Source organism: Mycteria americana, chromosome 4 (genome assembly GCF_035582795.1).
Source record: "Mycteria americana isolate JAX WOST 10 ecotype Jacksonville Zoo and Gardens chromosome 4, USCA_MyAme_1.0, whole genome shotgun sequence".
In the NCBI taxonomy this organism is placed as follows: domain Eukaryota; kingdom Metazoa; phylum Chordata; class Aves; order Ciconiiformes; family Ciconiidae; genus Mycteria; species Mycteria americana.
The window spans coordinates 62,190,429-62,211,378 of NC_134368.1; the positions used below are offsets into that span (position 1 = coordinate 62,190,429).

The 20,950-nt window shown below is 45.7% G+C and overlaps 1 protein-coding gene across 9 annotated transcripts in view; it reads left to right on the top strand.

The window, feature by feature from the left end:
• EPHA5 (EPH receptor A5) overlaps positions 1-20,950 on the top strand; it is a 216,182-nt gene that overhangs the window by 109,227 nt on the left and 86,005 nt on the right. For 6 of the 9 annotated variants that reach the window (XM_075500803.1, XM_075500799.1, XM_075500800.1 and 3 more), the window contains exon 5: positions 5,394-5,729. The exons of the other annotated variants lie outside the window; for them this stretch is intronic. In XM_075500803.1, the coding sequence (XP_075356918.1) occupies positions 5,394-5,729 (336 nt within the window). The remainder of the gene's footprint in view (positions 1-5,393; positions 5,730-20,950) is intronic. 9 annotated transcript variants of the gene reach the window in all.

Sequence of the window (20,950 nt, forward strand, 5' to 3'; positions counted from 1 at the left end):
CACGCTCCAGCACCTCAGTGTCTCTCTTGTAGTGGGGGGCCCAAAACTGAACACAGTATTCGAGGTGCGGCCTCACCAGTGCCGAGTACAGGGGCACGATCACTTCCCTAGTCCTGCTGGCCACGCTATTTTTGATACAAGCCAGGATGCCATTGGCTTTCTTGGCCACCTGGGCACACTGCTGGCTCATACTCAGCTGGCTGTTGACCAACACCCCCAGGTCCTTTTCCTCCAGGCAGCTTTCCAGCCACTCTTCCCCAAGCCTGTAGCGTTGCATGGGATTACTGTGACCCAATAACCCAATAAATTGGGGTATTGGGAGTGCAACATGGAGTCGGTGGAGTCAGAATCACTATTTTTTCCCCTTTCCTGCCATCTGTGAGCTATCCTGTCAGCTGTACCTTGAAAGTTTCTTGTTCAGTTTATGTTTCAGATACTTAGGGCCACAATTTGCATGTCCCCAGCTAGTTACACTGAGTGTAGCACAGAGCACAGGTTTTTGCTGAGCTGGATATGTCATGCTCCAAATGTGATTTTTGCGGTGCAAAAGTGGCTAAAAAGGACCGAAGAGGAGCTGACCTACTGGGGCAGGAGCAGGTAGAGCTTCCAAGGAACTTAAGCAATGGAGGAAAAAAGCAGGTTTATGAGTCCATGCACTCTCAGAGCCACTGGGCAACGGTGCAGAGGTGACTTCCATACTGTTCCCTTGCATCATGCGGGCATGGTAGTGGCTTTTTGTACCTTCATCCCAGTGAATATAGATGTCCTTCCTAGCTTCCCAAGTTTGCACTTCAAAAAGAGAAAGAAAAAGTCTGTTCCTGTTGGAGAGACACTCTTGCAAAGGAAATTGCCCTCGGCAGGTCTCTGCTTGCCCGCAGGAGGCACTTGGAGCAGAACTGAGGCCCTTGAACTCTACGTCAGCCGAAGGAGCATGAAGCATGTGGCTGTTGGAAGGTGTGGTGCAGGGAGGGAGAAGACAGCCTTAGGCAGCGTGGCAGTAGCTGGCGCTGTAGGATCAAAGTGGTCTGGGGGGGTGAGTCATGCAAGCACTTCTCAGTTTATTAAATAGATATGCTGGTGTCTTTTGGAGCAGTAGCTAGAGTGGGTTACAGCATGAAAAACTTTGATACCAGGGCTTCTTGATGTCCATTTTGCCCCGTGGCCTGACTTAAAAAACATAGATAAATGAGGGACGATGAGGTCCAGCGTGGTATTGGGAAATGGGAAGGGAGAGGAGTACTCTGAGCTCTGGAAACGCACATAAAATCGGCTTTTCTGTGCAGGCAGAACCAAAGCCAGGGACTGATACAGGGTTATGCCAGACTGCCAGTGTCCACAGTGCTTCCTGCCCACCATCGGTGGTGTTGCTCTCTGTCCCTTCCCAGGATGCAGGGGTACACATCCAATCTGTCCTGCTGGTGGATTCGCACAGGGAAGGAGCTGCCATCCCCAAGGAAGAGGTTTATGCATGCCTATGACCTGAGCGTAGGGCAGGATTTTCAGAGAGGCACAAGTAAGCTTTGTGACCAGTTTACGTTAAAAATAAATGAAATTAGAGTGGCTATCTCACCCAGGTTTCTGGTGCAATTTGAATCCTGTAGGTAAAGGCTGTAATTTCTGATTCTGCAAACACCACAGGATTTTCTTTTTAATGTTTGCTTGGGTTTTTTACGATTTTTTTTTTTTTTTTAAAGTTTGTTTGGGGGGTTTAATGTTTGGGTGGTTTTGTTTTGGGGTTGTCTTGTTTTGAAAGCTTACTATAAGCTAGTTTAAAGCGCAGGCATGGTGCCTGAAGCTGTATTAGGATATGGCTTGGCAGGGTACCGAGTGCTTCTGGGGCAGATGAGAGGTTTAATGCTGGCCAAGGCACTGCTCAGCTTCTGTTGCCCGCTGCAAGTTCTGGTGCAGCAGTTGAGGATGTTGCAGCACCTCTGCTGGCATTCGTGCTTACTACCCCAAAAGCAGAGTGGATCATCTGAGCCTTCTCCATGTGCTTCAGTCACCCTCGCTTGCCCTACACATCCTTTCTTGGGATTTTGTCCTAATCCAGCTATATTTGTGCTGAAGGTGATGAGGAGGGCCCATGTGCTACTCCAGCTCAGCTGCAGGGGTAGTAAATTTTGGCAGGGACAGTAAAGAGTAGGTAGCAACACTTAACGTTTTAAACCAGTCCAATTAGATCAGGAAGGGGACATCTCATCGTGAACTGAAACACAAGCAAGACAGACTTGAGTCATGGCTGGTAGGAAAATATTGCAAGTTTTTTGTATGTTTTTATTATTTATTACCGCAGAAGTTAATAATATTCATAGGATTCCCTCAACTTGAAATCTAGTTAATTTTAGAGAATACATCAATGTCCATTTTCAGCTCTACACCTGCAAAGTCCCCTTGCCAGTTGGTATAGCTATAAAATCACATTTTCCTAATTTAAAGCGAATGCTTTTCAGTCCCAAGCTGCATGAGTCTCCCCACCACCACCAGCATCACTAAAGAAAACTAACTGCAACTGCTCAGTTAAGTATCAGGGTGGGGGAAATACATTTTTATTTAATTTTTCCAGTTCCTTAAGGATGTTTTATAAGTAATGATTGGTAATTTTGAAATTAATAGTGCTGTGATGCAGCCTGAAATAATTATTGCCCTCAGACAAAAAAAAATGTTTGGTCCTATGGGCATTTGAGAATTCTCTTAATATTATTATGTATCTTCCAGGAAGTAATTGCGCTTCATTTCTTTTTAACTAAGTAATCCTAGCTTCAGTTCCTTGCACAATATCTCTTTAAAATTAAAACATAAAGTTATACCCTTCCCCCTCCCCCCCATCTCTGACAAGTGACCCCATTGCTGTTCAGAGCATATTGGGGAAATATTTTTAATGGTATGACACGTGGGACAAACTGAAGATTTTATAGGATTCACTGTAATATTCTACTCGCAGAAAGTTTACAGTTAACTTTATTTTGAAAGTGTACATATATGTATTTGTATCTTAAGGGTAATTTCTCTTTCAGGTTATCTTTTTAAAATATGTGCATCAGCAAACAACAGGTTTGCTGTCCATCAAGAAAAATACCAGTATCTTTGTCTTCAGGAAGTATTTGCCTCTGGACAGTAACTTGTGGTGCAGAAGGGGTAATCTTACCTGCTTAGGATATAAAGTAGCAAATGGGGGAAAAAAAAAAAAAAAAATCAGTAAACTAATATCTTTGTCCTTGTCAAAAGAAGGTTGGAAATTAAAACAGATCTTCTTAGCAGACCTGGGGCCTCCCTCTTCCAAAGGTAAAACACCGTTTTGTTCTCCCAGCTGTGATTTATCAAAGTTTTACCCAAGTGCAGTTTCACAATTCTTCAAGTAGGTCTTGTTAGATATCTGTGGACTGCTAAAGACCTTTCTCTGAGCCCCTGTGAGAATGCTAATTTTATAGGTTAAGTCCCACTAGCTTCAAAGCACTTCCACTGAAGTTGATGTTTATAAGCCTTCAAGAAGAGCAGCTGACTCCTCTGTACAAAGCAAGTAAAAACCTCTGGTGACTTTACAAAAGTAATAATTTATCCCCCCTTAAAGACACATTGTCCAGTAAGTGTTTCTTGTGCCTGAGTTCTTTATTTTTTCCTAGAGTACTGGTAGCAGTAAAAGGGCATTCAGCCAGTGGAAGAAAAAATAGGGCAATTTAACCAGTAAAAAACATATAAAAACCCCCTGAGTGCAATATATATAACTCCACACAGCTCCAGTGATGAATTTTGTAGTTTCCATTATATCAGTACAAGTATGACAGTGCAGAAAATAGTCCTGACTTGGGCTGTACCTTGGTGTCATTAGCTAAATAGCGCTGGGTCCCTGTGGTGCAGATTACGAGCGGCTTGCTCCCAGTTCATAGTGATCTGAAGTGATCATAGAACAAAACAAAGCTGATCTGCCTTTCCTAAACTAACTTAGCTTTTGTCTTCAACTGCTTTTCCCCTGAAGAAAAAAAAATATATCAGGATTATTTATTACCTCTGGCAGCGAGTTTCTCATTTAATCAGAACAGCTTGAGACGAAATCATGACAGTGTTTTATCAGTGTTACCAATTTTATAGACTTAAAAAGGGGAATAGGGAAGGGAAATAGAGGAAAATGCTTCTGGTTTATAAGGTAATTTCATTTTTGCAACACTGCCTGTTTTAAATAACGAATCGAGTTTAATTATCACAACAAAACAAGAAGATGACAGCCTAAGACAGGCTGTTAAATTCATATGGATTTCTAGCTGGTGAACCTACTTGTCGGGCTCTTTTCAAGGAACTGCTCATGGATTTTGACAGCTTCATTCAAACCGAAGGGGAGTGTGTTGCCTTCCCTCCTCTACCTCCCTTGGAAAAATCCCAGTCTTTGCTGTATAGCTTCTGGTGGTGCCGAGATTCCTGCTTGTCCTTTCACATTGCCTTCAGGGTGTATCTGCAGCCTGCCCTTCATCTCTAACACAAGCCTGTTAAAAACAAAAAGCTTGCAGCACCTTCTGGAAGTAAGCAGTCTTGAAGGTGTCTCCAGGTGGGCTTTGCTTGCCCAGCCATGGCCTTTCCCAGCAGGATGAAGGAAGACAGCTCGCCTTTTGCAGGAGCTCTGGTATCTCTGCAGCAGCTGTTCCTCCTTGGATAGCCTTGCCAGCGCCACGCTGGCATCCTGAGCAGGGAGGCTTGGCAAAATAAGCAAGTGTGGTGTGGCTAACCAACCGTGCTAGAGCTTGGCAGGGACCAAGGCGGCTGCCGTTGAGTAGCCGGATACGGCCATGTTTCCAGTGGCCCGTGTAGATCACCATCTGCTTTGGGCTACATTGAGCGTCTCACTTAGGTGTGATTTGGATGCCCAAGCTTAGGTTTCACTGTTGCCAAATAGCTGATGGGGAGAGGCGGGTGCACGCAGAGGAAAAATTCAGCATCTGAGTTGAGTACCTAAGTAGCGTGAATACCCCAGCGCGCGTCTCTTTTTAGGACCTAGGGCTAGTAATATAGGGGCAGTGGGGCGAGGAGGGGGAATCTTGCCCCTGGTGAAGCTGACAGTGACTTGGGCAGGGCAAAGATTTGCAGATCCCTTTGCAGGAAGAGCAAGGAGAGCACCAGAGGCAATGTGCCGGGGTGGAGTGCTTCTCCTGTTGGGTTTGAGCCAGCCCCGTGTCTTGTCCTCCCATGCAGGTGGCTGCATCCCAACACAGACCCCTTGGGGTGAGGTGGGAGTGCTCAAAACAAATCCCTATTTTCCCAGTTCTTCGGGTGCTGCTGCAAATGGTCCCCGTGTACTTTTTGGCACGTGAGCAACGGGGCATCTCTTTTCAGCCTAGAGAGTAGTAGAGAGCAGGATGACTGATAATACTGTTTTTACCATGTGTTTTTCTCACTTTACAAACCAGGACCCCCCTCTGCTCCTCGGAGTGCCATCTCAAATGTTAACGAGACTAGTGTCTTTCTGGAATGGATTCCCCCTGCTGATACTGGTGGAAGGAAAGATGTGTCTTATTATATTGCATGCAAGAAGTGCAACTCACACTCAGGTCTGTGTGAGGCGTGTGGCGGTCATGTCAGGTACCTCCCCCAGCAAACCGGCCTGAAAAACACCTCTGTCATGATGGTGGATCTGCTTGCTCATACAAACTATACCTTTGAAATTGAGGCAGTGAATGGAGTGTCCGACCAGAACCCCGGAGCCCGGCAGTTTGTGTCTGTAAATGTAACCACAAACCAGGCAGGTAAGTGGATCTTCAACCTGGGGAAATGTCTGGGGTGGAGCCTGAGCCAGTCGCACCCGGTGCAGACCTCCCTTTAAAGGGGTGGAAGTCCCCAGCATGGAGGGCTGGACTGTGGCCTATTAAAATATATGTGTGTGGGTGGTTGTGTCTCATAGGTTATAATTACTGCAGTCTTCAACATGTTTCCTTCCAGCAGGACACACTTTTAGGATTTGTGGCTTTTTCCTTTTACACTAAGCTACTTGGAAATCCCTCCACTTCTTTGCATTTTGGTGTATCCACCCACTAAACCAGAAAGAAAACAGTTGCCTCTCCTATTGGGAAAGGGAAATTTCTAAGAGTTCATTTCAATTCCAAATGCCAATGGTTAAAGCGTCCTAACTTTGCAAACAGTTACCCTGAGAAAATTGTTTTGAGTGACTTTAGGAAATGAGTGACTGTGATGCTAAAGTGACTGGACTCAGGCTGGTGAGATATGGTATGTTGTCACGGCTTCTCCAACAAGGTAGGGCTGAGATGTCATTGCATACTGTGTCCTTCCTGGTTTTGCACTGTACAGGCAGAGATCATGTAGGCTGGTTTGTTCCTTTGTCCAGGGCTCAGGTCTGTCTGTCTGCCCTTCCTTTGCCCAGTGGTTGAAAAGAGCTGTCGTCTTGGACGCAGGCAGGGAGTTGCCGTTGTCCCCTGTCATTTGGAGGTGTGATGGGAGGCAAAAACATGATTACATCTTCTTCCACGCACATCAACATACCAGGCACATCAAACAGCTTCTGTAAGCCCTGGAGACCTTTCTATCCTCCTTCTCTTGTCCCTCATGCTCTGTGTTTTAGGGTCTCTCCCTTTGCCTACCTGGCTTGCTTCTTGCCATTTAATTCAGGGCTCCCCAGTGGCACTTGTCAGCTGCGGACATTCCTTCCAGGAATGTGGACTGGTGGCATTTGGGACCGTGAGGTCTGTGCTGCCAGATCACTGGAGCCACCCCTTGCCTTCTCCTTGCAGACAAGGCTTAGCCAGGAAACCCAGCGCAGTATGCAGCATAACAGCTGGATGGAGACTGGCAGATCCTCGCTGCAGAGCAGAAAAATGCTAGCTGCAGCCGGGCTGCATTTCATTCCTGCTACCCAGGTGTACATTCGCGGGCTTGGCAGCCAGCAGCAAGAGAGTGCGATTGCATCGCGCTTTATCAGATACCTGTCCTGATAATTAGACTGGATTGTTGAGGTGTTGGACAAATTGTTTGGATATATCTCAAGGAGAGGAAATAAAGGCGTGCCGGGGTTGCTGCTGATGGATGTGGCAGGAAATCTTCTGGAGGAACGTTAGTGGATGGCAATATGACACCTGTTGAAGGCACATGTTTAATGCAGATCAGTGGGTGTCACGGTCCTAATGCTGTTTACTGTTTCCCCGTTGTGAAGGCTGCTGCCAGTAACTGTTGTTGGAAAAAGTATATTTTCCTGTTAGTGGGTTTGCATTAGTATATCATTGCTGGCATTGGATTTTCCCTGATGTGCGGAGTTAAATCCACATAAACCTCAGTAAATGTAGCTGCACGGGAGAAGATGCTACATTGCTGATCAGTGCAGACTGTGAGGAAATGGTCCTGGTTTGTGAGTTATGTCCCAAACTCCTCATAGTTGCAGGAGGATTTATCCATGTAGCTCTTTCCTGTGCATCAGGCCAAGAATAACCCCCTTGCACAGTTATCACCTCCAGCCTTGTATTGAAAGGTCCGTTATAGAAAATGATAGGCCTGCGATGACCGTGGCTGATGGTAAGGACAAGTGGGTAAGTGTAGCTTCTGGTTCAGTCTCACTGTTTACCCTGGTGGAGCCACAATCAAGGGAGATACTAATGGATCAAGACATGAGTGTTTCATTCGCTGTGTGGTGTTGGAATTGCATCTGTATGCTCTTATGTTTGATTCAACAGGAGGTTGAATCGAGCCTCTGTCCAAAGCAAGGAGTGGTGACTGTATTTTTTTTGTCTCTGGCTGGTCCCACCACTCGTTCAGGAGGAGAACCAGGCCTGTCTGCTGGAGCTGTGGCATCAAACGTGCTTCCCAGCACTCTTTCGGCACTCCCAGGGGTGATCATCGGTTTGTCCATGCCAGAAATAAAGCAGCTGTAGAGGGGGACTTTGCAAATCAGACCAGTTGCCAAGCATGGAAAGTGGATACCTGTTTTCTTAAGGTGCCTCCGAAAAATGTCCTTTGAGGCAAGTAATGGAGGCGTGCAGTGGCCTAGAGTGGCCCATGCCTGGCCATGCCCAAAGATGCTGGATATCTCTGAAAAATCCTCTCTCAAATAAGAGCAGACAGAGCACATGGGGCTTCAGGGAGTCTCAGCCCACTCATCTTCCCCCTGAAATTACCACCAAGAGATGCAGCTCTGGGGCCTCATCCTTTCCCTTGCACAGGTTTTCTGACAGTATGATTATATTTTCATGAAGGCTGGTGTAATGAAGTTGAGTCACTAAAGGCAGTGACACAAGGCCAACTGCAGCAGTAGGAGAAATCCTGCTACAAGAACTGCTGGCTGCGGAAAATGAAAAAATTGCATGCTGTGGGATAGGTCTGGCTGCTGGAGTCCCGCTGGCAGGTATTCACTAACCCAGCACTGCAGAGAAATGCCAGGGTCTGTTTTGTTGGTTTGGCTTTTGTGCGTCTCGAAAAGACCATGCTAATCTCAGGACTGCAGAGAATGCGCAGGCAGCGGGGTGCTGGGCGCACCACCTCTTCTGTGCATGGGAGCTTTTGGCAGCAGAAACTACCTCTGGTTTGGGCTCTTGAAGGGATTGCTCCCTGAAAAAAAAGTGTTTTTCTCCAAAATAATTTGTCCCCCTTCCTCTCTCCCCAATTTAAAATAATGAGAAAAAGAATTGGCACTAGCAATCAGTCTGGCATTTTCAGACTGATGTAATTTTCCTCTGAACTTTTGAAATCAGATTTGGAAATACAGCAAGGAAACAGTAATGTTTTGTGCACAAGAGGAGGCGGATCAGCTAATCTCAGCTGGTGACCCCAGCATGCTCCGGCTCCCCCAGTCGCTGGGGACCTGACAGTACTTGGGATGGGACCAGTCCACGTGGGATGCAGTGGCCTTAGGCTCCAGATAGAGGACTAGTTCCCCTATCACCCTCTTGCAATCCTCAGACCTCTGTTGTTTCTGTGGGATTTTGCAGATGTTTTCTGCTGGAAAACATGTATCTAGAAAGGGTGAGCAATCCCACAAGCCAGGGGAGGTGGAAAGTGCGCTGGCCTCCATCATGACTACCCTAGAGCTGCTGCAGGCAAACAGAGGACCTTATTCCCTTCATAGGTACATGGGTTGGCCAAAGCATGGTTCTCCCCTACGGCATTGCTGCAAAATATGTGCCCAAGGGATTTCCCAGCACAGATGGCAGGGAGCCATCTGTAATGCACTCTCACAGCACATTAAAAAGCGTGCCTCGTGCACGTCGGCTGGAGCCCAGTGAATAATTCATAGGTGGCAATGATAGGATTGGGATTGAGTTAGCCATCCTTGTCTTGTTCATGGTTTTGCTCAAGTTTTCATACTTTTGAAACTGCCACCTAATGGCCCTTTTTAAACAGTTTCCAGAGAGCAGTCCGCGTGTGCCACTAATATTGAAGTTTGCTTTTCAAGTGACAACCGCGTGACTTTTTTTCTCAACGATCTCACCAAGCTGCATGATTAAGTAACGCTGTCACTCTAGACAGAGATGTGCATCTCCCTTGAGGTCTTTTGTCTTATCTGCCCTGTATACAGAAAGCACCTACCATGACATCTTGGTCAGAGACATGTGTCTTGTAATGGGTCCGTAGGGAGCAAGCAGTTGTGATTCATGGTTGCCTGCGCGCCCATTGTATCATCGTAGGAGCACACCGGGAAGACGCAATGTTTAAAACCTTTCTAGGCTTAAAACCTGCCAAGAGTATTCACTTTAAGCCAGCCTAAACAGCTGAGCAATTTTATTTGCTTTCTGTTTTCAGCATATCGCATGCTGGGCACGGCTTCAGGCACGGAGCTGGCCTGGAGGTGGGGGGTGTGAGAGTGAGGCGGTTCTCCCGCTGGCATCCCAAATGCCACGGACTCCTTTACACTTAAAGACTTTCTCTGTGTGTGTTTTCAGATAAGCCCCCTGCCTGTTTTCTGTTTGAAAAGTTGGAAGCCAGCGTTCAATCCTCTTCTGTGACCTGTATGATATTTTCGAGCCTTTTGGGAGAGAAGGGGAAGAAAGATCTGGACGTGCTTGCTAACAGAGGAGGAGTTAACGTGTCTAATGCCTCAAGGAGTCTGCATGCCTGAGGCCAAACCAGAGATACAAGTTGCATCTGTGGTGTGGTGCAGCAACGCTATTTAAGCAAAGGTGCTGGAGGACAGCACCTGGCAACCTGTACTGCTGCCTGGGAGGCATGGCTAGGTTCTTGCTTCACCAAAAAACCCACTAGATGCTTGGAGCAGCTGGAAAGCTCTTGGAGCAGGGAGATGTGCTGAGAGCCATGATCCTCACTCTGATTGTGCAGGCTGGGATGCTGCAGTGGGGCAGAGCAAGGGAGAAGGTGTTTTCCTTACCACTTGGGATGTACCAGTCTTTGAAAAGCAGCCAAGGGCGATTCAGGAAGGGAAACCTGCAATGTAGAGCTTGTTGCAATCTTACGTCAGCAACTGTGTGCTCTTGAAACCGACAGACTGCAGCCCTGCACAGTCTGGGAAGGAAACATCAGAAAATGAGGCGAGAATATGGCTGTGCTGGGAAGCATGTTTTCAGAGATTGCCTTTGGGAATGGACCGGGTCAAGTCCTGTAAGGTTCAGGCTCTCATTCTTGCAGCTTTCAAGTCTCACAGGCTTGTTTGGTTTGGCTTGAGGAGGGAGGCAGCTTGCTTATTTTCTTTAGGAATAACAAAAAATTTCCAGTAGATGCAGCATGTTGCATGCATCTCACATGAGAGGCGAGACTGCTTTGCAGCTCTACTTTTCAACCAGAATTGCTGACTTAGGGCCTGCGAAATCTTAAGCAGATGCTTATGTTTGGAAAACTCCCTTTCCACAGCTAGGGTGGTGAGCAGAGCTTGCCTGTGAATGTCTGTTTGTAACAGTACTCGATCCCCTGAGCTGCATCATCTTCCCAGCAATGGCCAGTAGTGGATACCATGGAAAAGGGTATGAGCACAAGGCAGACACGTACCTATGCTTTCTTAGAGCACTCTCCAACCTCCAGGGACAACCTCTTTGTGCTTTATAGCCCTTAATGGATTTTTCTCCCGTGAATTTATCTAATAATTTTATGAACTCTGAGAAAATTTTAGCAGCTGCGGGGAATCCTATATGAATTCAGTAGGTCTGATAGTTTAAGCTGTGCTTTAGATTCATGTTGGTCAGAGGGGGAGCTATTAGTGGCATGAATAGAGGGTTTAAGGCTTACAATTGCCCATCTATTTGGAAAGCACTGTCATTTAGTGCGAACACACTAGCTTCCAGTGTGTTAACACAGGTATTGCAGCGTTTAACCTAGAGCGATGTACTCTTAAAAGCAAAGTGTAATCTTCCATACCAGGATGGGCTAATACAGGGGTATTTTAATAAGTAGAGGTAAACTAGTACTGCCTCGAAGACCACGGTCTCCATTTAAACCTGGGTGTACCGTGCACAGTAGCGTGTGGCAGCACGGCTGTGCCTTGCGGCAGGATCCTTCTGCTGGCTGTGAACACCCTTCGTGTCCAGGGAGATGCGGAAATGAGTATTGAGCTGCCAGTGACTGTCCAGGCAGGAAGAGAGAATAATTTCATTTGTGAAGTCCCATGCATATGCTGGTAATCAGCTTCAAGAAGTATCTTGCTTTATTTTTGAAGCGTGGTCACATGTAATCACAGAATGCAATCATAGGTAGTTAAAAAACAAACACGCTGGCAGAGCAAACTAAAACCTGAAAGCCAGTGTTGTACAAAAGGTTTATTGTTTGAATTTTTTTTGTGATGGCCGCATTTATTCTGAATGCAAAATCTTCATCCACCGTCCTATTCCAGAGTCATGAGTTCACCCCAGCCCAGATGGCTGGGTGTCTGCTACCAAATGAATTATGGAACAGCTGAATATTTTACAGTTTTATTTATAACTCCCCAGTCAGTTATTGCTACTTTTTCATAGTTTGTTATAAGTCTTTTTGTTGTACTTGGAGTATTAGAAATACATGCTTGAATATTGAAAGAATTCTTTGGAATATGAAAAAAAATCCCCAAACTTATAATACAACTTTTAGTTAGAGGTCATTTTTATTCTTGAAGTATGTGAGACAACCCTGTTGCTGATATATGAGGACATTAAAAGATGAAATAAAAAGCATTTTCCTGCATCTACAGACAGACCTTTCAATTTTGACATGAAATTAAAATGTCTTATTTATAGATTAAAGCAAAAATAGTAAGAAATAGTCGTCCCCATCCACCTTCCCCCTAAAAAAGGGAAGGGGAAAGGCACTGAAGTTCTCGTGATGAGATTCAACCAATGACATCCATTGTGTGTTGTGCAGTAGGGTGCAGGTACCATCTCCCAGTGGCAGCGAGACAAATATCTTTACGGTAAAGCGATTAGTCTCCTTCAAAGGATGCCACTTGTGAGGCAGTCGCATGAACTATAAAAAGCAAATGCCAGGTTATTCCTGGGGAAAATTCATCCATGGACTGCACCTGTATGGTGCCATGCAGCTGGGTATGAGGGAGCAAAAGCTGCCCAAAATACCCCATTGGAGGTGCTGCAGCCAGCAGGACTGACACCGATTCCTCTGTAACATCCTGAAGCCGCTGGGATCACTGCCAGCAACGTAGCCTCAGGCTTGGGGTAAAGCAGCTGAGATTGAGCAGCCCAAGTCTAGATTTTTAGAGGTGTATGAGGAGCGATACTGAGATTTTCCAAAAAGCATAGAACAGGCTGTGCTGCGGTCAGATGTGGTAAGAGCTTCACAAGGTCAGAGCTGTAAGAAACTTGTGGTTTTGCAGAGCACCACTGATGTTACATTGCAAGAGTGATAGTGTTGGTTTAAAATTTTATTTCCCATTTTGCTGGCATATTTTTAAAGGATTGCCAAGTAATCTTATATTAATCTAATTCTAATCACCTTAAAACACAGCCTTCGGAGCCAAGGAGTTCTCTTTGTATTGTGCTGACCACAGTACTTGGCAGAGAGCGGAAGTAAAGCATCTAAAATGGCTTCACTGCCCAGATCACATCAATGTATAGATTACTTTTTTTTCCCATGAATGCAGCTTCTGAATTTTACCGCTAATAAAATCCTATTCAGCTCTTTAGTCTCAGACTGTAAGCTGATAATTCCTTTGTCTGATATGTTATTACTCTGATTTTAGCATTAAAAGTAGTTTTACATTTTTAACACTGTGCATAGATGATACTTTTGAAAGTGCTCTTAAGACACCAGGACTCAAAAATAGCCAAAAAAGAATGGAAAAATACTTCCAGTGCTGTTAGAGAAGTAACAGGGGACTCGTAGGCATTTAATAAAAGTCCCACTTGCTTTCTGGCTGGGGCTTCTTTACTGTACCAAGTAAGCTCTTTATAGTAATCTCCCTGAAAAGTTAAATATAACAGTGGAGGAGCCAGAGTAGTTTGAAACATTTGCATTTCAGTAATTGTGCATTGAGTGAGCTGTGCTATAGAAACACTGCTCAGGGTATAGCGGCTTCACGAGGCATTTCTCCTTTCCCATGCAACTATCATGCTGATAATATGAATTTGAACGAGCCTGAAGGTGTAAGTATGCAAATGGCAGCGTGTACGCGTTTGTGTGTGTACGAATGTGCAGGACACATGCCGGGTGGAAGACGGAGGTTACCCACCCTTGTTTTACGTGGATATCTGTGACAGCTTGGTAAAGCTCACATGGTTCAGATGCCTTTCCCTCTTGCTGCCCTTGTACCAAATTGCATGCTGCGTGGGCCCACGTTCAAAGAGGGTGGCTCTCTGTGCTGCAAGGCCACCCTACAGTATTCTGGCCCTATTTTCCACCTGCCTGCTTTCTTTTGCCTTGAGCCCGACCTCTCCTTAATATGCAGTTTGTAATTTATCTATTTATTTGTTCGTTTGGCCAGATTTATTCCCCTTGGTTGCTGATTCACCTGGTGTCTGCACCCATGGAGCAGGCTGGCTTCTGCATCTCGGGAAGGATTTTACTGTATCCAAACTGAGCTCCAGCTCGCAATGTGCATGACTTACACGTTCCCAATTAGTATTTTACAGTATCAGGCTGAAATACCTTTATCCCCTGGATTGCTTGTTATTGGAGAGGTGTGTTTCAGTGAGGCTTGGAAGGTTTTTCCACTTCTACTGTGTTTGCTATTACAGTGCACTTCAACAGCAAACCCCTTGCTTGTTCCTCGAAAGACTTCTGAAATGCCACTTCTGGCACTTGTATTTCTTGCAGAGGGTTAATGTAATAGCAGTAATAGGGCTGGCTAGTGCTTTATCCCAGCTTACTGCCCCTCCTCTCCTCTTTGGGGGCACGGGAAACAGATGGACGAGGGACAGACAAGGACTGGAGAGCTCTGCCTGGAGAGCCAAGAGCAGTGCCAAGGTGACAGACAGCCCAGCAATAAACCATATTTCTTTCACAGCAGCTGGGCCAAAGTTCAGCTACATGCAAATACTACAAAAAGCTCAAGAATTGGAAGGCTTTCATTAAAACGCACTTCAGATGTGCTCGTTTGCTGGTGTGGTGGAATGTTTTCTGCATCTCCCGGTCCTGGAGGAACAGTCCTGATCAAAGCAAGTAACTAATAGATTTCCGGCTAGATCAGTACAATAGAAATCACTAGAAGGAAAGTGTTATTATTTATTTATTTGCCTGCTTCTTCAGGCTTGATAGTTTTTAAGAATACGGAGTCTGATGAAAAGGCCCTTTACAAATTGATGCAGGACACCTACTGACTACGGCAGCACTGGGCGAGGGTTTTTCTGCTGCAATGCCAAAAGTTGAGGCGATGCATTGCTCTTTGCTGAGAGGTGCCGAGCACACCAGCCTGATCCTGTAAGCGCTTCAGCTTGGGCAAGCCTTGGAGAGAGCGCTGCTCTGTGGAAATTGATGGAAAAATTTGCAAACTCTGTTATGCACTTGGCAAAATCCACTTTGTGGGTTTTGGCCAGGGGTGGCGGACAAGTCAAGTTGTAGAAGAGACCTTTTGCCTCCCGATCCCTTAGCTCTGCAGGGCCTTTGGCAGAGAGAGACAAAGATGCCTCAAAAGCAAATTTGCAGAATTAGATGGAAAATGCCAGTGGAGGGCACCAGCACCAGCTTGCTGCCTTCCTGGGAAGACACATAGCAATTGCCCACCGTGCTTCTGCATCCTGCTGTGCAAAACTTGTGCATCTTTGCTCTGTGCCCCTAAATGAGATGAAAGGAAGCAATGTTGAATCAGATAAAAGCAGAAAACTGGGCTTTCCCTCACTGCTTCGGTTTGCAAGGGTTTATGGGACCCTGTGTGCAATTCCTTCATAACTTCTTCCCAATTTTCTGCAATCTGCCTCAATCCAAGGAGAGAAAGTGGTGCTCAGCCAAGTAGATTATTAATTGCACTATCTCCTGAGTTGTCTTTCACACAGTTCAGCATTAGTGTGGCTTATTACAGCGGACTGATCTGCACCACACCGTTATCCTGTCATCTCCAGGGCTATGCCTTCACCGTGATGGGTTCCTGCCTTGGATCATTAAACCACGCAGCTCTGTGGTTCTGCCTTGTTCTCCTGAGGAGTGGCACCAAGAGCGTGAAATCGCTCGCTGACCTTGCCGGAGACCTACGGCATGAGCCTCTAACTGCCTGGCCATGCAAGGACAGTTTCCACAGAGAGGTGCTCTCACCCAGTTCAGTAAACTGGAAGACTATTGCTGCAGAAATGACCGGGTTATTTAATTTATTGTACATCTCTTTGTACCAGGTGCCACTTGGTCCCTGCAAGGAGATGGAAAGGAGGTGAAGGATGACTGGGCAAGGATGCACATGAGGGCACAGACCCATCTCCGCCTTTTCCAAAATTGCAGACAGCAACTAGCAAAGCTGGGTGTGCATGAAGGACAAAATGCCCTGTGCTTTCTGCAGAGGTGATGCACCAAACCCTTTGCTACATGTTGGCTGAGGCTTCGAGGGGGACTTCTGCCAGAGTCAGATCGCCTTGCAGGGCTTTGAGTGCTATTTGCAACCCCTGCAGAACATCTCTATGAAACAAAACAAATTGCCATAAAGTAGTCAGGCAGTTGATAAGTATTGCTTGTGCTTGAGCACAATAATAATTGTGCATCTGTTGTGGCCTCACACTGTTCCTGTATATTCTGATATTAGTCAATAAATGATGACTGCTATTTGAAATTCAGCTTGTACAGTGTCCGGTTCTTCATTTAGGACAAAATATGGAAGGGAAATACATGGTCATTATGCAAATGAATGCAGTAAATAAATGCAAGTTGGCTCAGCTTTCTTGTATCCAGACCGGATGGATACAGCATCATTGGAAGGGGTGCCTAATGTCAGTAAATTGCTATTTCATTGCCTGCAACTTATGCACTGCCTTTCATCGGGGAGTTTTTTCAGGCATCTGGTTTCTTGATGGGGAAACTGAGGCACGGAGGTGCGGTGTGACCGGCTAGAGGGCACACACCAGGGCTGGGACTCCTCTTGCTGCTCCTCTGCCCCTGCTGAGCTCTGAGCTGCATTGGAGATGTTTCCTAACCTGTTTGCCAAACTGTTAGGAAGAGCAGGTAAGAGAGGCTGGGCAGAGTCCACTGGAGATGGGCTGATGGGTGGGTTGTTGGATATTGGGTTTGTGGGTTTTTTTCTGAATTTATTTCAGTATTACTGTGGCTTCAATTTCACTGCAGCATGAAAAATAGAAATGTCAGTCAACAGTATATTTATCCAAAGCATTTAGTGAGCTAAAGAATGCTGAACAGCTCAGGGAAAAGTGTGGTGTGGGGTCTGTTTGCTCCCAAATCTTAATTGCAATAGTCACAGTTCCTTTCTTCCCTCTTTTATACCATCAGTCAGGAAAGACAATCTTTGATCCAAGTCCAGCTGAGTGCAAGGCATTGCCTGCTCATTTGGTTGGTGAACTGTGCTTTGTTTGCTAAAAACCAGAGCCATTAATAATGTGACAGTGTCCATTCCAAGTGGTTGCAAATTCCAGTGCCCGGGTGATTAAATGTAACTAAAATCCCTATCCTTTTGACTTTCTATCCAGCAGGAGAGCAATTGCTACCTCTTCAATAAATACGTTGGGTTTTATTTGGCCTTTGGCAGTAACAGTGTTTAGAGTGGCTTGGCAACTATTCACTGATGAGGGTCCAAAAAAAGCACTTAATAAAATCAAGCGATAGCAGTAATGAAGTGCTAAAGACGCTGACACTTTGTTTATCCTCTTGAGAGTTAGCAAAGATTTCCGTGGCTCCTCCCAGTTTCTCTGCCTCTCTTGACTTTTGAACCTGGATCATGAGACAGCACCTGCGGGGCATCACCGCACAGGGCTGTCTCAGGCTGGCCTCCCCTGGGATGCTGCGGCCTGGGGTCACGCAGCCCTCTGCTCCCCGGTCCCCATGGCTGAGCCCCAGGCAGGTGCCCGAGGGGCTGCGCTGGTGGTTTGATGGGAGAGTATCCAAATATCTGAAGCATGGGGCTGTCAGGTCTCCTGCCTCCGTGTCTCCTGCTCCAGCTACTCTGCCTCGTAGAAGTAATGATGCACTCGTGGGGATGGGGCACGCACGTGGCTCCTAAACCATCGGACCCTGGAAGGCCTATGCCCTTTTCCGTAGCAGGAGAGATTCGGTGCTGCATCTGGAGCAGTACTCTGGCACGCACAGCAGCTACCTTCTCCCTTTGCCAGGAGGGTGCTTGAAAACTTTAGAGATGCTTCGAGTCAGACGTTTTTATAGCTGCCGTTTGGCTGAATCTAGGAGTGTTTTCCTCTCCGAGAGAAGCAGCAGCTATTTTTCACAGACCAAATGAAGCCACCTGTTGGGTTAACTGGGCTTCATTCAGTCCCGGGGCAGCCCTACACAACATCTAGGGCCCAAAGGAGTCTTTGAAGTACCATTGAATTTCATTGTTAATGTCTCAGTCATTTAGCCTGAATGGAAGAGGGTATTTTTTTTCACTTGCAGGCATGAATAAACTCTCTAGATTGCAGGAAATAATCCCTCTTAAAGGAGAGTTAAAAGCGCTGTCTGTTAATATAAGATTGGAGGAGGAAAGAAAAAGGAAACCTGGTGCCGAGCTGTGCCTAGCACTGCTCCAGCTCTTCTCCAAAGTGCTGGATTTTGTTCGGTGATTAGAAACGGAATAAATCAGATGAAAGGAAAGGAGCTGATGACAGGGTGATACATGTGTTGGAGAAGGGGAGGGAGTGGCGAAGGGAAAGCACATAATGTGGGTGACGTTAATTATGTGGAAGGTGGGAAGATTGACTTCCCCATCCTGAGCAGGGTGTGTGAGAAGATACGTTAGTCTACATTCTATCAGGGGTTGACGAAGGCTTCTGGAAGATGTTAGTAGTTACTTGGAATAAAAAAGGTGGGCTCTCTGGCAGTATTTATGAGAGCTTTAATTACATTTCACAGACTGAGTTCCAATTAGAAGGGAAGGGGGAAAAAAAAAAGAAAGAAAAGATGTACAGCATGTGTTAAGAGCACGGTGATAAATCTATGGCTAAGGATAATGGTAAACAAGGTAGCTGTACATCATGGCATCATTTGCACACTTTTATTTTTAGGTGTTTATTCCAGCCTTCCCCCCCACCCCCATCACCAGCAAAATGCTCATAAAGGGGTCAAACACAGGCCTCTCTTACTCATCTTACAAGATGGAAGGCAAAGATCATTTACAATTGCAGTACAAGACTATTACTTTTTTTTGCCAAATCATTAACTGTGTCATAAAACAGCACTCCAGAAAAGGCAGACAGAAACAGATCGCAACATTTGTCTCTGTGCTCACGTGAACAGTGGAAAAATATTGCTATCATTAGTGCATCCTTTCACATTATGTTTAATGCTGTAGGTTCCCACACTTAGAAGCATAGAAGGGTTTGGATTGGGTTCACATTATCCTTGTTATAATCTCACCTAACCGGCTTCTTACCCGTATGACTATGATGTCTGTTTATTTTAATGTCAGGAGGTAACACTGAAAGGGGAGGTGTATAAATTGCTCAGCACCAGCTTAATTCTCTTCCCACTGTAGTCAGCCAGGGACTTTACCATTTACTTCACTGCAAGGACAGTACCTCCATGCCTGAGTGTCTTTGGCACAACTCTCGTTACATCCCTCTCGCATGCCTCAGAAAGAAGCTTTTCTGTACTCTCTACTTGTGGTGTAAGCTGTTTGCCAGTATCTCTGCACGTGATGCAGGTAAGAGATGTGTTTTGTCCAATGACATCAGTGTTAGGCACGGGGAATACCTTGCATCTTGCAGTATTGTTAATTAAAATAAAGGTAAGTCTGCAAACAGTTCATGACAAACACTGAAATTCCGACTAGAGAATAGCAGGAATTAGCTAGTGAGATTGCTTCCATTTCAGATAACATCATTCCTCCCACTGATTAATAAAGGGCTAACAACATTTCTTACTAGTGGTGAAATGGCTGCAGTGAAGCCCTGGCAGTACTTCAGCGAATGGGAATTTTTGCTCTTCTGTAATTCCATGATCACACTGGGAAAGTTAAAATGGATCAAAGGAGAAAACTCCCTTTTCTTTGCTGCTGTTGAAACCAAAATCCTTGTTTATTTAAAAGTAGCTATGTCAGGAGTAAGGTATGATGGAGTATAATTGCAAAGTTCTTATTTGGTAATTAGTATCTTGCAGCCTTTTTAATGCTATTAAGAACAGGCATAATTGCATGTAGGATGCTTATATTTATCATGGCAACTGGCACTTCAGACCATTTAGGAAGTATCTGTAGCTTTGCTGTGTGCTGCACGTAGATTAATCTAGTTTAGGAGTCTTAAGAGCTTGTTAGAGAGACGCTCCCATCATCCAAGCGGTTGTACCGTCAAGTGGTAGGAGAGCGCTCGGAGAGGCACCAGATGTTTCCCGTTGCCCTGCTACAATAACATTGTGGGTCCCTGATATTTATGGATTTCCAGAGGTTTCCCCCCTGCTGGCTGAAGTATTCAACACTGCCTGTTTTAGACACACTCATAAAAGAAAAGAGATTTGGTGAGGGCCAGGAGGGAGTAGTGTTAATCTCCATTTGAGCTCTGTTGTGCAGTGTATTTCTGAGTGCCAGCATCGGAGGAGAGAAACCTGGCCTCATGGGAGACACTGGGAAGAGGCTTGGCTATGAAATAACCCCCACCACACGTCACAGGCGCGGGGCTCTGCAACCTTAAATGAGAAAATTGTTGTTGGGGATAAAGCGTGTTTTCTTGTCAGCCCATCAAGGTATAGGTAGAAGCAGCCTATTACAGATATAAGCAGGATTGGAAATTGTGGCTAGGAGTAAGACTGGAGCAACTTGCTAAGGGAATCTTTTTTCAATAAAAGATTGTCATTAGCAGCTCAGCAGTACTTAGAGCTTGGACAGGGATGGACAAGGAGGATCTCAGGGGAGAGATTGTTTCAGCCACAGGCCTAAAGCTACCACCAAAGATGAAGTTGTACACGCTTAGGCAGAACATGTTAACTGTGAACCTCGTGGTGCTTTGCGAGGGACGCGAATGTCCCTCCTGCACGTTTTACAGGCTGCAAGAGAGAGTGAAGTGATTTTTCCCAAGGTCACCCAACAGTTCAGCAGTGGGGCCAGGAAGAGACCAAGAGTCAGCCGGGTCTGGTGGCAGCGTACTTCGCTGGAGTTGAGGTTGAGCCATAAAGCTAACTTAGTTTATTTGTGTCTTCCCCTTCTCCTCCACATTTCCTGACTACTTTTTAGTGCTCTGCACAGGAATATAGGGTTAGGGATTGAATTTTGGTGTACATCTGAGTCCTTCCTGATGAGGACTGCTGAACGGTACAAGACCATAGATAGCATCTCTTCCAAAATGGAAGAGTACATTTTTTTCTGTGTTAATCTGCAGCTGACCATAGGTCCAAGTGGTCTTCTGTTTCATTCGTTGCTTTGGCTAATTCAGTACCTGGAGGGATATATTATGTGTCCCCTTCTCTTAGTGGATCAAATTCTTGTCTTAGTTGCATGGAAGCTACTTCTAATGAAGTCGGTGAGTAGTCT